General features: G+C 36.7%; 1 protein-coding gene across 1 annotated transcript in view; it reads right to left on the minus strand.

The window, feature by feature from the left end:
- Positions 1 to 1,176: 1,176 nt before the first annotated feature.
- LOC138047284 (signal peptide peptidase-like 3) overlaps positions 1,177 to 18,271 on the minus strand; it is an 18,674-nt gene continuing 1,579 nt past the window's right edge. The window contains exons 4-14 of the mRNA XM_068894048.1: positions 14,698 to 14,789; positions 13,061 to 13,180; positions 11,765 to 11,849; positions 9,327 to 9,439; positions 8,559 to 8,665; positions 6,987 to 7,058; positions 6,391 to 6,479; positions 5,421 to 5,466; positions 4,362 to 4,491; positions 3,397 to 3,506; positions 1,177 to 2,179 (exon numbers count right to left, since the gene is read on the minus strand). Coding sequence (XP_068750149.1) covers positions 2,108 to 2,179; positions 3,397 to 3,506; positions 4,362 to 4,491; positions 5,421 to 5,466; positions 6,391 to 6,479; positions 6,987 to 7,058; positions 8,559 to 8,665; positions 9,327 to 9,439; positions 11,765 to 11,849; positions 13,061 to 13,180; positions 14,698 to 14,789 — 1,036 coding nt within the window. The 3' untranslated portion in view covers positions 1,177 to 2,107. The remainder of the gene's footprint in view (positions 2,180 to 3,396; positions 3,507 to 4,361; positions 4,492 to 5,420; positions 5,467 to 6,390; positions 6,480 to 6,986; positions 7,059 to 8,558; positions 8,666 to 9,326; positions 9,440 to 11,764; positions 11,850 to 13,060; positions 13,181 to 14,697; positions 14,790 to 18,271) is intronic.

The raw sequence follows: 18,271 nt of genomic DNA on the forward strand, positions 1-18,271 counted from the left end.
TGGGAACTTTCCTTAGTGCTTAAAATAAAAGTACTGGTATAATGACATTTCAAGAAGCTTGGGCGAGGCAATTTTCAAATAAAACTTTCATTGATTCATTTATCAGTGGAATTCAACTATACAGCATCATTAAAATAAATTCTTTAAACCTATATAAAAGAGTCTTGCTTTGAAAAAAGAACTCAAGTGCTTTTTCAAAAACCCAACTTAACACACAAAAGAACTCCCCCTGGATAAAATTTTATGTAAAATTGATCATTATTACATGATCCTCAATTTGTAGGTTGATTAATTAAACATAATTACGTGGGAAAACAGTAAATAGCCCAAGGCTCAATTTTCAAATAAAACTTTTATTGATTCATTTATCAGTGGAATTCAACTATACTGCATCATTAAAATAAATTCTTTAAACCTATATACATGTAGAAGAGTCTTGCTTTGAAAAAAAAAAAAAATCTTCAAGTGCTTTTTCAAAACCCAAACTTAACACACAAAAGAACTCCCCCTAGATAAAATTTTATATCAAATTGATCATTACAACATTATCCTCAATTTGTAGGTTGATTAATTAAACATAATTATGCGGGAAAACAGTAAATAGCCCAAGGCTCAATTGTTCAAAGCCCAATTACGTTTCTGTCTCCAACAGCATGAAATATTTAATATTGTTTAAGATTTTTTTATGGAAAAACTCAAACTTTGGTTGATATGTAATCCTGGGTTATTGTTGATCAACCTTTGCCCAACCCAGCCCAGGACAAGTTTGTTTGAAGTGAAGTGAATGCTAACCCAATTTTAATAAGCTGGCAACTTAGAGATTGCTGGAAGTCAACTTGGGATAAGCAATGACCATGCTTCAAAGCAAGGCCCAGGGCCTGGTTGTTCGAAAGCCGATTAACTTAATCCAGGATTAACTTAAACTTTTGTTTCATGTTTTCAACTTTTTTTGATGAAAGTATCTTTTGCTTATTTTTGTTTTTCAAGATTGACTTCTTCTAATGTATAGTTTTGCCGAATATCAGCTTGGAACAGCATTTAGTATTAGAGAAATAAACTTCTTGGTTAATTTTTAATCTGGGATTAGCGGTAATCGGCTTTTGAACAACCGGGCCCAGAACGATAAGTTCATTTAAAAAGAGAGAAAATGAAAGGCAATGAAGCATAGACAAAAAGTTGGTCTGAAATGTCCACCAGTTTTATCTGGACAGAACTTTGCAAGGGTGTGGTGGTGACTTTGATCAACAAAACGGATGGGTTTATGTTGTCAAGTAAGAGCTCTAGCTATTTACAGCATCACTCTTGAGTTTAAGTGTATATTATACTTATTGCATCCTCCTTGTCATACACTAATATCATTTATCACTGATCATCACTGTAACCTGAAACTGAAGAAGTCTTTTTTGTCTGCTTGTGGATTTTTAGAAAAAAACAAACCAAGGCTCACAAGACAACTAAGTGAAGTAAATTATCCGTTTTTTGAAGAAATGATGATGGTTGCTTTTCATAAAATTACATCCTCTTAACTAAAAACTTAAATAAGAATAAATTTCATTTACAATACCTAAGATTTCCACCATTTGCCCATTCATAAATTCTACCTGTTCTGATCAGAGTGGAAAAAATTTATTGTTTGCAAGGCCTCAGCCTTTGAGGATCATGAAAGTTGGGCATCTCCTTCGGGGTGTCACTTGCGCACAACACTCTTTATCCTCATAACCGCCAGATTGGGTACTAAAAATGAAGTAAATCCCTCACAGAAGAAAAGATTTAAATGAAGTTATGGAATGTTTTTCTTTGGAATGCTGTTTCTCTAACTGTTTACGTTTGAAAATGACGGCATAGGACTGCACCAAAAAAGCTGCAGAATAATAATTATTGTTCTCTTTTCTTGAGGTTTCAGTGCTTTTTCCTCTACCATTTGTACAATTCATGTATGTTTGAAGCAGCGTCATCCTCTTCTTCTGTAAGTTATGATTTGAAACATCTGCAATAACTCTCCAGTACTAATACAACGTCAGTTTTCAACTGTAATTGTGGTTGAAGATGAAGAACAGTTTTTTAGGAGTCCACTAAAGCACCTGTCTTCGACTTGTTTGAACTCGTATCATACTTCCATAAACTTAAGCTTAGAGCTTGCTGCCACAAAAGGGTCCTGCCACATCTTCCGTAGATCGCCCTTGGGATGTGAAAATAAAAGCCCTTTTAATAAGGAAGGTACCCTTTCTTGTGATGTCAACCTATACAATCATCTTTAGTTCCAATATTTATTCCAAAATGATATTTTGCTCTGTTGGATTTCGTTTGCATGTTCTAGAGTTCTTAGGGGTTCTTGTGATGATGTACAATGTATGCAACAGATTTTATAGGCATCTTTTACTAATAGTGTCATGAAAGTACCTAAAATTGAGTGTTGATCCACATAGCCTCATTAATAATTTGAAAGCCTAACTACAGGGTACATGTACAACGAAGTGACCACTTAATAATTACTGCTCATGAATATGGATTTGAATTCAAGACCACCAACGACCAATCTGGAAATTTAAGCAAAGACGACTGCTACAGCTACAGCTGTACAGTATCTGCAACACCACAAAGCAAGAAATTATTGGTTAAAAGAAGGAAAAATACTCAATCCCATGTTGCACATGCACCACGAATTTCCATGCATTTCTTTGCCGTATTCCACAAAACAACAACATGAAATCACCAAATTTTAGGTTTTGACGACAATAGTTGCGGTCAAGCTTGAGAGGAACATACATGTAGTGTAACACTAGTGTTGACACTGCTCTAGTTTCAACTCTCAAATGGGACTACAGCCTTCCTGGTGTTGTTGAATCCCTAGGGGAACACTCAACAATAGCACTTGATGTAACACTAGACAGTGTTAACTCCCTAATGCAATCGCAACCAATGTGAGCATATAACTACAACGAACCATTAGTTTTTTTTCTATTTTTTACTTTAAAATTGTTCGATCATACCCATTCAGTTGCAGGATAGTTTGCCCGTATTGTACAAAGTGAACAAGAAGGAATATATAATTGCAAAATACTTGTGAATTAGCGCTAAGTTTAACAAATCGAAAGTGGTTCAGCGCTGTTTGTACTCTTATCAACAACGATATTCGTCATCACAATGGTCAAAATGTTGTGGACTCACGAGGCGCGTGACAAAATGATGCGAGCATGATGCGTAAAGCGTTGTCTAGACTCATCGACAACGACAAATTAGCCAATCAGATTGCGAGATTACAAGCAATTGTGGTTTACAAAAACGTATTTTGGAATGATGTTTTCGTCTTTGCTCCCTATCAAGTACCAGTAAGTGGTTGCAGTCAAAATAATCATGGGACCCAAGCCGAGGTAATATTAACATGGTTTATGTTACCTTAAGATAAGCCATAACTAGGATTGGAAGCAGTGTGAAAGGAACAAGGTAAAGCAAAGCTGGTTGAGCTGCTTTGTAAACTTCAGACGCCAAAGTGGCAGTCATTAAACCTGTGGACACAGAACAAACCAAATCAAAATTAATAAACTGTGTGGAAAAAAAACCAAATTACTGTACATTGTATGATAACAATAGGATAACTAAAAAATATTTGATAATTAATGAGAAGCAGCTCCTCTTTGCATCATCACCCTCAAAATGGGTTAATTTAATGATTTCCATGGATGAAAAAAGGGTTTAATAAACAGACATCTGATGCACATAGGTCATAAGAAATTTAAAATAGAAAATCAGTTTGACTGGCTTTGCTTTGATAGCAGAAACTGCCAAAAAGTGAGCTTTTCAACTGTGTCCACATTCCTTTGTCCACCCAGCTAACACCAAATTTTAGCGCTATACTCCCAAACCACATCTACCACCACAGTCGTTTTTCAAGAAATTGAAGTCTTTGAACTTTGAAAGAGTTTTGACAATCAGAGGATTTGTGACAAGAAAGTGAGAGGGAGCAAGTGACGAGGTTGTAGGCACATAATATTATCCAAATCAGATCAAAGATCAGGGTTTTAAATAATAAAAAATTATTATAAGTTGAAATTTTACTTGTTCTATGGTCTGCTCAGCTCAGATGATCTTAGACAAGTGGAACATACATGTACAAAGTCACGTAGTTACTGAGTGGACCTAAATGTTAACCATTTCACTCCCGAATAAATCAGTCTATAAGACTTAGTATTATAATTATATATAATTATTATATATATATATATATATATCACTCTTAGGAAGGAAAGTCCTGAATAAAGTTAACCTGTACCAAGGAAGAGTCAGGTCATGGGGTTGCTGAATTTCAAACAAGAAATGAATGTTTGCCACAAACAAGAGGCATTTCAGTTTGAGGTTCTTACCTACAATATATCCAATAAGTGAGCAATGAAAATAAGTTATCTTTGAATGTTCTGTGTCAGTGGCGACTGCGGCTTGCTTTTTGTAGTTGTCATATCTCATAACAAAACACAACAGAAGCCCTGGCATGACCTGTGGAAAATTAGCATCAGTGTTAATCTTATTAGCCAAGGTGCACTACTTTCTATGCAAGTGGTGATCAAAACCTTTGACAGTATCCATTCAAATGAATCTAAATCCTAAATTGACTAATCTATCATTCTCAACAAGGTGGTTCTAACTTTAATAAACATGACAATGCACTATAAAAGGCATAGTGCCTTAGGCACATGCAAATGATTCATCAATCAACGGCTGACGCATTCACGAGAGCTCTGTGATAATTTGTGCAATGAAAAAGCCCCTTAAGGCAATGTGTCCGTAATACCGGTATATATGTCATAAAACTGTTGTCTGTCATTCTTTCTTTAAAAGCCCACTCCCTTTTTCGCGTGGAAGAAATTAATATATTTTAAAGCTTCTGTCTCCATGTTGCTGTTTGTTGATCACCATCTTGGATAATTAATCAGTCATGCTTGAATGAATTCGAAAAAAAGCAGAGCATGAAGCAATCCCTTTTATAGTGAGTCTTCGTGTTCAAAGAGTTTGTGGTGGAAATAATTTAAACTGTAATAATTTAATATTGTGACTATTCAAACGAATGCTACACACTGTACTGAATGTTCATCATTTTCCTGTGGTAGTGGTTCAATCTTTCAGCTCTAAATTAAACCCTAAGTGTGAGTATTTTCAAATGAAAGCTAAGTGTACTCTGTGATAGTTTCATGCACAGCGATGATTAATATGCTATTCATAAGCATTGCACCAGTCCACATTTTAAGTAAAAGGTTTTATAAAAAAAGATCAGCATGTGCATGCATGAAATAAGAACTGTGACTCTTCAAGTTGAAGCTGCTGGGACTGCTGTGTGATTTGCAAGGCCAATTATTGTCAAAAATGGCTACATAGGACACTACAGGATTGTTGAAAAGAAAAGAATATCTAATGCTTCATGTACTCACAATATCTCCAAGTCCTAACATGGAAAATCTGCCTCTGTCATTCATGCTGTTAATAAGTAAAGGAAACCATAATAATAAATAATTATCGATCAACATCACCAGGATTATCATTGTCAACATCATCAAAAGAGCAAACAATAATATCGCATGCATGCATGCTTATGAGAATTTAAAAAGTTCTTTTAAAGTGCCTGTGAAGTTACTTCTCAATTTTGTGATTTGTTACAGTCATTTGCAATGTTTGTGACATCATCAATTTTTTAACTAAAACTTGAATATCTCTGGAACGAAAGAAGATATTACTGTAACAAAATAGAAAACACCATTCTTCATCATTTTTTTTTAAAGTCAAGAATCAACTCAAACTCAGCCCAACGTTGGGTGAACCTTCAGAATTTCAACCCAGCCAACTGCATCTTCCCTGTTTGATACGTGTGTATAGTTAAGCCATGACTGTAAAATGCAGCCTTCTCAAAATGTTTTTCGGGAGCAGGTCATAAGGAAGGTAAAGACGGTTTGGTGCTAAAGGCACCCAAGCGAGTGCCCAAAGGATGCAAGCTTCTAGGGGGGTCTCGGGGCATGCTCCCCTAGGGATTTTTTCAAATTTAGACATTCACAAATGCAATTTAGTGCAATCTGGTGGATTTCAAGTGACGAACTTTCACATATGGAATTGACACTTGCTTGGAGTCTGATAAGAAATACTGGAATGCTAGTTAAATAAACATTGCATGTGCGCGAGGCAAAAAAATATTGTGGACACGAATTTGTTCGTCAAACAAACTTTTTTCAAGCTTTTAGAATATCTCCAGTGACTTCACGTTCGAGTTAAAATGAATTGTGACTGACACTTTCTGACTGGAAGGAGACGGTCAAGCTTTCTGAGGAGGCGGCTCATTGAGCCGTCGACCGGCCGATTTTGAGAAGGCTGAAAATGATTTATGAGAAGTTTACTTATCCTCTGACTTACCTTGGAAAAATCAACTTTCCAGGAAGAGATATTTGAGGAGAGAGATTTCCTACAGAATTCATTTTTAACTTATTTGCCACATAAGAAACCTGAGAAGAGCGAGAAAAAAAAAATTAAATGAAAATAAAAATTGCAGCAAACAATATCTGAATCAAAGTCTACGTAAACTATATGAATAAAATTCTTTGTTGTGTAGCACACAAAGGCCTTGATTAGTTTTTATTTCAATTACATATTTTATAATAATTATTATTAACAATCATGTACATGTGGTAAAAGAGAGCCTAAAGTTGCAAGCCCAATGACTTTCCTTTTTTACTGTGTTGAAATAAATTTAAATGAATTTATTGAAATTTGAACTTTTAGCCCAAGAGTTACAGGACTTTCAGTTGTTAATTTTCCTGGACTTTTAACAAGATTGAAAACAACTTCCATGGCTATGTTCTGGATCTACTACCACACTAAAAAAGAGGCTTGATTAATAGTTTAAAAATTGCTTTGACCAGTTTGATAATTACAATAAGTTTGATTAGTTGCTGTGACATAATAATACTTTGCTATAAGTAAAGAAAGCATTAAATGTCAAAGTTACTTACAGGGTTTGCAGCCCGTTGTGTGGCTACATGAACCATGACATTTGCTTTAAATATGTAACTTGAAAAGAAAACCTAGAACATGACAAATGAACATGGTTGTACAAGTTTAACTAATGGCATTTGAAACCTCCAGATTTCACTACAGTTACAGGATTGAGCTTGAGATCAACCGTTTAAATTAAATTGATTTCAAAAAAGCAAACAATTAATTATGAGAAACTAGTAACTACATGTAACTGGTAGGGAAGGAGGAATAAAATGCAATGCTGTAGGTGAGACTGCAATTAGAAAGAATTTCAAAGTGGTGAATGATGAGATGCTCATGGCAGCCGTGCTGCAAAATAAGGAATTGCATTGATCTGAGTACTGTCAAACAAGGAAATTGCTTGAGAGAGTAAGGCCGCGAGAATAGATTAGCGTAGAGGTTACTACTTTCTCACATTAACTTTAATAATTTTAGGCTAACATCTCACTACTAATTATAATAATTGCACTTCAAGCACTGAGCTCATACAGAGTGAGCTTCTTAATGGTGTTTCCTGCTTTCTAGTCCGTCCATTTGATCACTGCTATTAATAATGTAACAGTGCAACGCACCTTACCGTGGCCACCAAAGAAACTTTCACATTTGACAACTATGTGTAAATACGTCAACTCAACAACCCATGCAATGGTGTTCAACTTAAAGTGTGCAAACTTTGCAGGCAGGAGTGACTGTCAATTAAATTCTCACACCCTGATTGTCTGATAATTTGTAAAAAACTTTGTTAGGTGGCCACGGTATTAGGCGCGTCTTAATGTACACTTTGTTCGTCGCACTCGACCTGTCAGTGGAATACTCAAACCCCATTCTCTACATGTATTTTTGTATTTCCCATAATACACTTTGTTTGCCCCCAAAATTTTGTATAAACCATAATTGTTTTTAAATGCTCTTGGGAATATGCTATAATATGCATTATGCAATATGTGTCCCAAGAGCACTTGAAAACGGTGGTTTATGCAAAATTTGGGGAGCCAACAAAGTGGATTATGGGGAATGTAAAAATAGAGAATGGGGTTTGAGTATTCCATGGACAGGTTGAGTCCAACAATGGCCACTCATCTGTAAATGTAAATGTAAATGTGTGATTAGTTGACCACTCCCTATAAGGGCTTTTCAGGATCAACCAGCTCAACAGGATTGGACAGAATGCATGTGAAGGCACCCACGGCTGCCGCCATACGATCCAAGTGTGATCTCGGAGCACCGCAAACCCAGCCAGATGTAATTGACTGGGAGGCGATTTTGAGGACGCAGGAAAGCGGAGTACCCAGAGAAAAACCCTCGGAGTCAGGTTGAGATCGACTGAAACTCAGCCCACATACGACCCGAGGCCAGAGTTGAACCTGGGTCACAGAGGTGGGAAGCACGATTGATGACCAATAATTAAAACCACCCTGACTCCCTGACTCATCTGTCGAACCCTCTATTGTTTCACTTTCAAGCGTAGCCTGGAAAGAATTATAATTATATAATACTAGCTGATTAAAACTGAATATCTCATGGAATTAACTAAGATCAAAACTTACCCAAAACACATCATAAATTAAAAGACCTATTAACAGAAGAGTAGACACTTTAAGGCTTGGTAGTCGGATATAGGCAATCATGGAAACACACAATCCCATGGCAAGTGCTACAACAGATTCAAGTAAAAGAGAAAAAAATAGTATGAAACAACGACATTAAGGGAAGGAGTTTGATGTTTTCTACTAAATAAATGTGTCCTAACCCCCTTATAATTATGTTTTTCAGTGCTTTCATATTTTCATCTAATGTGCATCTGTTTGGTGTGTGATGTTTACTCTATATTACTCACAGACATTTTCCTGCTATTATAGTATTTTATGTTATGTAGCAACACATACAGAAAGAGTTTTAAGTCTACATGTAGCATCATTAATTTGGAAAACTACGCTTTTTTCCAAAATGCACCTCACTGGGGTTTATTCTAATCTGAAAAAAATTAATCAAAACCCAATTTAAAGTAATACCGTAGAAGATAAATCATTAATTATTATTTTAACTTTGGGCACAAATCAGAGGCCCTGCAAATTAAAGTAATATTGATGTACACAAGCCAGAGCAAACTATAAAAATAATTAATGACCTAAAAATAAATTCAACTTCAAATTAGCCTAATTACTGTTTAATAAGCTTATTTGGCACTATTGTAATTATTGCCCATCAAATGTCAGTGTTATTATTAAAGCTTTTTCTTTCACACACCAGTGATATCCATATTCAACTACACAGTATTTACTATAAAAAGTTAAAACTGAAATAAAAGGGCACACCGTCCATGAGCACCCAATGTCCTGTCACAATCCAGATCATCACTAATACTGCAGAACATACAAGTGCCATGGCTTCGGCTGGCGTGAATCGGCCACAGAAGCCAACATAAAATCTGAAAGTGAACAAAGCAAATTGAATTAGTTTCACTTTCATAAGATACTGTTACTGACACTGATACCAAGATACTGATCAAAGTTATAAATTGTTTAAAAATGTAATTAGGTTGTCTGGCATGTTACAAAATGACATAATAAGTTGATTGGACCACCAGGCCTCAGTAGGCTATGAATTGTTTCCATATTTCAGAATATACCCTTGGTTGATGGGCGCCTGGTTTAGGGATCTGGTTTAGTTCCCAGATGCCTATTGTCTAAGGGCACTGTTACCGTAAACACTTGGTCAAACTAAAGGACATATAAAATTCTTCAGTGGACATGCTAGCCAAGGTTTTCATACATGCCCTCACTTAGATGTCTTTAAAATATACATTCACAGTTTTGTGAGGAAATACTGGAGTCTTTGCACTCACTGAAACCATTCAATAAGTGCATTATCCACCAAATAAAGTTATTAGGCCTTTGAGGCCAGAGTTATTGTAACTAAACATGAAGCCCAGAAGGCCGATTCATGCAAAGCTTAAGTTGCAATATCATGGTTACTATACTGTACCAAAACCTCGCCGTTATAATATTGCAATTGGCAGAGTATCGACTAACCAACAAGTGCTGACTTTAACAAGTTAAACTCAGTTTACACAATATCAGTCTGTATAATAAGGTGGTGACCATGCATCCTGATAAAAAGGTTATTGTTCATTAGGGTGCAAGTCTGGAATGGAGTTCATCTACAGGTGTATTAACTCAATGTAAGGACGTTAATGTTTGCCTTGATCAAAGCTTCTGTCTTGCAAGTAAAAATAGTTCATACACTGTAAGCTCCTTAACCCATCGACTGCTGGGAGTGAGACCATGAAAACTTACTGGTATGTATAAGCCGCACTTGTAGATAAGCCACACCCCCAAATTTCAAGCATGATTTTGCGAAAAAAATAAAAACTTGAAAAAAGCCTTCAGGCAAAGCACTCTGTTCATGATAAACTTGCAGAAATTTGCAAGAACCTAAAGGAGTTTTAACTACCGGTAATCATTTCTTAAAATGCCTTTTAAAAGCTTATCTTTAATTGATTTCCCTAATTATTGGGTCTGACAACACTTGTCTTTACTGTTAAAGCCCAAAGTTGAAATCAACACGATGAAATTTGAGTGAAATAAAGTGGAGGGAATGGTAGCTAGGGAATGGTACAAAAACATTTGCTCAGTAACCATGCAGTCATTTACAGTCTAAGGAAGTCTGGACCAAGCAACACTGAAAACAACATGGATATCAGCTGTGCTCGTATGTCATGTTTGATGCCTGGAAGCCATCAATCTGAGAAAAATGTGTCACTAAATGAGAGTTTAACAACCCCATGGACAAACACAGCATGCAAGTAATGAAGGGCAACAAAGCAGTCGGAAATTTGCCTCATGAGTTTTCCTGAATAGCGTGGTATTTTCTCGCAAGCGGTGGAGAGATCAGTGTTGAAGTGTCGCGCAGAATAAATTTAATCTTCATTTACTGAAGGTTTTTAGTGTTAAACAACATCGTCGCTCTTTGGAGGTTGGGTGCCCGAAACATCCTGGAGCTTCCACTATTGGCAGCCAGCTCCAAGATGGAGACTGCACCGATGGCTGGCAAACCTGACAACCCAGCCATGAGCCCCCACGTCCCCGAGAAGAACAGGCACCCGTCACACTGATACACAGTGGAAAGCAGAGGGTGGGGAGGGAGGGAGGGAGGGAGGGAACAAAAACCGCTAAACGCTCCACACACAATGCTCCTGCTTCCCGCCACACTGATAAATAAGCGATACAGCCCAAAGCACGAGGTATTCCACGCATGCGCAAGTATAGTAAAACCACTGACCAATAGGCTGCAGTCGCTCCTGGTTGTTTACTTGGTTAAACTTCGTTTAACCTCATTATATTTGTGACCCCATACCAGCCAGTTTACTCCCTCTGAAAGCAATGGTCTCATATATAAGCCACACCCACATTTTGAGCCCAATATTTCATCAAAAAGATGCGGCTTATACAGTGTTTTTACAGTAACAGATTTTACTCTGTCTATAACACCAGATGATTATTTTTAAAATTTTGTCAACTGGGGACGTCCTTAAGCTGGATGCCCGAGAGGTCAATGGGGTGCAAAAATTGCAAGGTTTCATGTGGCATTTTGTCATTGAAACCATTTAAGGATTGTGTATGCCTGGATACATGTAACTAACCCTCTGTCGATATGTTGTAGTTAAAATTCTACAGTTTTTAACTTCAGTGTACAACATACAGATCACACTGTTAACTAAGGTTGTTTCCCAGCAAATTTAAATACTGCTTACTTTTGATTGTTACTTCCACAGCAGGGTCTTGTCAGAAATTGGCAGACAGGTAGAAGAACAAAGGAAAAAGCCACAGTGGCCAAAGCTGAAACACATTATTACATGTAATTGCTTTACAATCAATGAACTGCACAAGACATCACAGCTTATCATTACAAGGAAAGAATAAAAATAACTTTTACACAACTCTATTAACAGCTAGCTGATTTTTTATTCGTAAATGGTTTGAACCCAGGAGTCATATCATAATTAAGTGAAGTACGATTGTCTGGGTGAGTGTATAGTCCTGAGAAGGACTGTTTGAGATGACACTGACTAACGTTTCGACAACAGAAGGCAGAAGTCATCTTCAGAGTCAAGACTTCCGCTCGGTGGCCAGGGTGTTTATTCCTAGATGGTTGCCAAGGAGGACTTGAATGAAGGGAAGTGGTATTTTCCTTTGGACATGCCACACATGTACAACCCAATATTCAAAGTCATGAATATTTAGGGGGAAAAAATACAATTTGGAATTCTCCCTAGGTAATAGGATCATTTCAGCGTTGATTTAATTCAAAGCTCAAACACCTACACACAGGTTATTTACCATTATGATAAATAACATCTGAGAACAATTATCCTTACACGATTGGTATGCAAACTATTTTTGTTAACGTAACCAACAGTGAAAAAGTCACGCGTTTTAATGATATACGTAAAAACAAAAGCTAAAAGTTCACACCTGAAATGATAAACATAAAACGCAAACACGTTTATTTGGACCTTCCGACTTAATAAATGGTCAGAGTTCAGACTCAAATTGTGATCTTAAGATTTTGTTGCGCGAAAATACTTGGCTATAAAAAGCACCCCAATTATAGCACTAACTTGCCACCCAAAGACAGATGTTTCTTGAAAAAACCGTGCACCTTATAACCAAATAACTATGGTACTTTAAGTGAAAAACTTGTAGGAGATATTTTTGGGCAATTGTTAATAGTTTTTCCAGCAATTCCTGCATGATTGAATGTTACTCTTCTCTAACCCATTCAGTTTTGTTTTTGGCTCATTAGATATTCATATTTTTGATTATCCACTCTCTCAATTATCTGGACTATTCACGACAGGCCAGTCCCCATGAGCCTGGATAATCAATATTCGACTGACAGTATAGATCTTTGTTAAAATGGCCGCTATAAATGTATAATTATACATCTGCGATGTAAATACTGGCCAGTAACACATAGACAGACTAATAATGTGGGACAACCTATTTTGAAACAACTACTTAATAACAGTTGTATGGGTGCCACTAACCAGCGGTGCAAAGCGCAAAGAAAAACTGCAGAGTGTCAAAAAAGAAGAACATCACAAGAAGAGAGAAGGAAGCCCCAACTGGAAGAAAGACAGCTTGAGCTGTGTTGATTGTCTGGAACCCTGATGACAACAACAACAACATTGTATTAAGTACTGTACTTGTTTAAAAAAATTCTTTTTGGAATTTTAAGGTTGACATGTGGGTACTACTAACAGTAACAAAAATATCATAATGTAGCCCCGGTGTGAAAAATGTTCTTTAAAACACGGCCCCCCAGATGGCCAGGTGTTCAAAGAAAATTAATATTAGATACATGGTAAATGCAAACATGGAAGTAGAGTTTAATTTGACAACAAAATTACGGCTTCTATTCTAAACCAAAAATCAAACACAGCTGAAAAAGACAAAACAGTTTTTACACAAATGTGAAATTTAATAATGCATGTACATGTACAGTTTTGTACTTTGAGCCCATGTGAATAGTTATTTGATGTACAGCTGGAAAGTAGTACCAATAATTATTACTATCATTGAAAATGATAGCAAAATACATTTTAAAGGATATTAAACTTCGAAATAATGCCCTGTGGATGTTTTCATCGGCGGCATTTGCGGATCGAAATTGATTAGTAATCAAAGCGACATACATGCAAATGCAAATTTTCGACTTGTCGGCAGTCACGCAATTTATTCTTTTGTCTTCGTAAACAATAACAGGAAAAGCAAAATTACGGTTATGAATAACAAAGACACAAACGCGTATACGATACGCAATTTTAGACGCGTCAAAAAAAACGCGTATACGCGTATTGCGTGCGTTTATTTTGCGTCTGCGTTGTTCGCTTATCTCCGAGCGGCACTGTACACAACTATCTTAGCTGACTTTTATGAATCAACATTTTTGCCAGCTATGAGAGGTTCTTAGACATGGATATTAAGATTTTCAACTGCATAAAGATGCTCTACATAAACTTATCAGAGGTTCTGTGAGCCAAGTCACTCTTTCACTTAACAAAATTAATGAATCTGCTTTAATTTGTGACAGGATTCATGAGCATTGTTGTGTGACAACATGTTGAGTGACCACACATTGTGTGACTTGTTGTCCACAGATATGCCCTTACTTCAAATATCACAGTCTACAGCACATAACATAGTTAAAGTCAAGTATGTCATATGCATGAATTCCCAAAGATTGAGTCTTTCTATCAAATTGGCATTGTGTCTATTCCAAATCAGCCATCACCTCTTAATAAGTACGTGTATGGTGATTTGACAGGACATAGACCAAATGCAAAAATGGCTGACAATTGTCTTTGTGAAAATTAATCTGGCTGGCCCCATTTTACAGCCAAAATTCTTTCAAGGCTAGTCAGGCTAATATTTAAGCACACTTTCAATACATTAAAATTCCGTCCTAAAGAAAAGCCATCATCTCGAGGCTCTGGGGAATAAACTCAATACAAATCCTCATTTTTATTCCCCAGAGCCTCAAGATGATGCCTTTTGTTTAGGCCTGGATTTTAATATATCGAAAGTGGGCTGTTAACACAAAGACAAAAGTCAATGTCATGCTACCATAAAGCAATTTTTTCCCAGCACTTAAGGTATAATCATGAAAATTAAGTGTTTTTACCATCCATAAGTCTTGTAAAAGGAGAGGAATTATAGTTCTGTTCTCCATCCCCATCCTCAGAAGCATCAAATGCAGCATCTAATCCTGATGCCCTGCAATAAGAATCAGTAATAAAAATAACTACTAATGCAATCACATAACCCGAACTAACACAGTTGAAAAACATGCATATACTGTAATGTGTATGGTGACAAATGGATGATAACAATAATTAGCACTGACAACAAATTTGTCTAAGAGTGAGTCAAGGTTGCTGCCTAACGATCGCCCGGTCGCCTGGGCCACCTTATAAATTTTGAGCGGGGGCGACCAAATTTCTGAACAAGTAGCCCGAACGGGCATCTTACTTGATTCATCCTCACTTTCTTGTAAAATTAATATGATCCCAGCTGGAATTAATTAATTTTGAGCTCTTGAAAAAATGACTCTGGCTACTAACTTTTGATGTTGAAAGCCCGAAGGGCTCCCGGACAATTTTCTTTGGTAGCAGCCTTGAAAGTAATTACTTTGGCCAATCAAAAAGGACGAAGACAATCTGTTAAACCAATCAAAACTTGATAAAGCACGGGAAAATACATGTGCACGAACAAGCGATGATTGGTTTTGGTTTCACTTCTGATTGGTTAAAAAAGTGGTGCGAAAACATTGAACCAATCACTGAGTGAAGTAATGCAAAACCAAAGCATTTCGCTAATTACTTTCGATACTCAATTGAAAACCGCTCTACTGTACTTAGTAAAGTTTTGAGTTTAAGGTACAGTCATGTACCTTGGCTTACAACCTCTTTGGTTCTTTTAACGAAAAAAAAAACACTCTAATAGAGAAAAAATGTGAAATACTGTAAAACTAACTCAGAGAAAAAAAGACTTCTCTAATAAAGTACAAACAAGTCGTATCAAGGAGGCAGTGTGGCTCAGTGGTTAGAGCGCTTGCCTCGAGGTCCATGAGATCCCAGGTTCAAGACACATTCTGGCCACTGGTTGAATTTGTCCCTGGTAGTCCCTGGTGTACATTTTGTAACTTCTCTACTGCACTTGTAACTACACATTAACTGTCCGGCCAGTTGGGATTCTTAAGGATGGTACCTACTAATTCAAAGATATTTTTGCGTGGTTTATACTGAATATGCCGGAAAAGCAGATCTTAACAAGTGTTATAGAAATCCAAAAAGAAAATTGGGAGTAACCAGGCATTTTTTGAAGAGACATATAATTAATCAACAATATTTGTAAAAATCTTTAAAATAAAAAGCAATGTATGGAGTTCTTTTCCAAATTGAAGCTTAATTACATGTATCTCTGAAAAATGCATGGTTACCCCCAATTTTCTTTCTGGATACCAAGAGCAATTGCTAAGTTCTGTTTTCTCCGCATACATGTAGTTTTGAACCACCCAAAAATATCCCTGTATTAACAAGCACTGCCGATAGGAAATCCGAGTATCACGAGACGCGCAGAATGTATTATTGTGCAATAAAAATAGTAGGCACCATCCTTTAAAACAGTTGTTGTTGAATGTTCTGTTCTGTCGTGATTGCTTTCTTGGCCCTGAAAAAGCCTCTATGGGGAGTGGTCAATCAAGTATGTATGTATGTTATGTTCAAATTTCAATCACAGGTTTTACTTTTTCTTTCATCATTCCATATGCCATTAACAACAACTCACCAAGTGACCTGTTTTTTCATTAAGCATGATGTAATGATCCAGCCAGTTTCATCATAATTATTATTTTACAGCATCAGAAAAAAAGCAGCTTAAAGTATTCCAAAAGACAGATTTTCATGGAGAGTGTCTAATCAGCGTGGGTGGGTGGGTCGTGGGTCGTTGGTCGTGGGTCATGGGTCCCTAACCCTAACCCTAACACTTTTTTTAATCAATGACTGGAAATTCTCGAAACAGACAAGACCTAAGACCTAAAGGCGGCGAAAGACGAGATACAAAAACCCTAAACTTGTCGCGCAACATTGTTTCGTTGCAAGTTTTGGTCGATGTTTCGCATTTTTCACCTTGTGTGATCAACTTGACCCGCAACAAAAACATCTGTTGCGAGTTGAAGAAATGCAGGGCGCTGATTGGTTGATTTGCTAGTACACGAGCACATTTGTTGCGCGGCAAGTTGTGAGCTTGATGAAAAACGAGCAACAAAGCCAAAATTTGTTGCTCAGAGTAGACACGCACTCTACTTTTTGCAACAACTTTCTTCAACCCGCAACAAATGTTTTTGTTACGTGACAAGTTGATCATGCAAGGTGAAAAACGGGAGACATCGACCCAAACTTGCAACGAAACAATGTTGTGCGCCAAGTTTAGGGTTTTTTTGTATCTCGTATTTCGCCGCCTTAAGACAAATTTGGAGCGACCACTGAGGGAGCTAAATATATATCTTTTTTTTTTTATCTTCAAACAAACACGACCCACCCACCCAGGCGATTTAGCCTCACCCATTTTCATGCCTATATCGTGTCTATTGTAACAATTTGTTTGAAACAAGAATGCTTTGCCCTCCAGTCTAAATTCAATGATTTTCGAACCAACCCTTGTATTTTCCAAAGTCACCAACCATTGTAAAGGTTTACCCTCGGGATTACAAAGTCCCCAACTAATTGCCTTCATTCCTTCTACCTTTGGTTAAGTATTTAGAAACCTTCTGACTAATTTTTGCATTATTTAAGGACGGTGCCTACTATTGTTGCATACGTTCTGCGCATCTCAAGATACTCGGATTTCCTATGGCTGGTGCTTATTACATGTAACACAGGGATATTTTTGCGCGGTTCAAAACTATGCGGGGAAAACAGAACTTAGCAAGTGATCTTGGTATCCAAAAAGAAAATTGGGGGTAACCACGCATTTTTCAGAGATATAATTAAGCTTCAATTTGGAAAAGAATGCCATACATTGCTTTGTATTATAATTAAAAGCTTTTTACAAATATTGTTGATTGTCGAAAAATGCGTGGTTACTCACAATTTTCTTTTTGGATTTCAATAACACTTGTGAAGATCTGCTTTTCCCGCATATTCAGTAAACCGAGCAAACATACCTTTGAATTAGTAGGCACTGTCCTTAACATTATACATGTAAGCAATGTTTAATAAATGAGCCGTGGTACATTTTATCAGGTTTTACCATGAGGAGAAGACGAGTGGTTTTAGACTTGACAAAAAACGACCTGTAAGATTACTTAACAGCTTCAAAAACATGTCACAAAAAGCATGTGCCTCTGGAGTCCAAATTAAGGTTCAAATTTTGAAAGGAGAACATTAGCATACAAGAAAAACAAGCTATAGCCTTATTGGTATGCTTGAGATAAAGAATTCTAATGAGAAGTGGTTTTTTCTTCAGTTTTTAAAGCTGATGCATGTGACGTTTTATCCGTGACTTGATTGGCTTTTTGACTCATGAATTATTAATGCACTTTGGAAATAAAAAGAAAAGCTCTTCTTGCCTTTCAACACAAGGATCTGGAATGTCCACTTTTTCACGGCAAATAAATATGGACCTTACATAGAACATCTCTGAAAATTTGCATACTGGCTTTTAAATGTGAAACATTATCTTCCCATTTGTGGAAC

The sequence above is a fragment of the Montipora capricornis genome, chromosome 4, assembly GCF_036669925.1.
Source record: "Montipora capricornis isolate CH-2021 chromosome 4, ASM3666992v2, whole genome shotgun sequence".
In the NCBI taxonomy this organism is placed as follows: Eukaryota; Metazoa; Cnidaria; class Anthozoa; order Scleractinia; family Acroporidae; genus Montipora; species Montipora capricornis.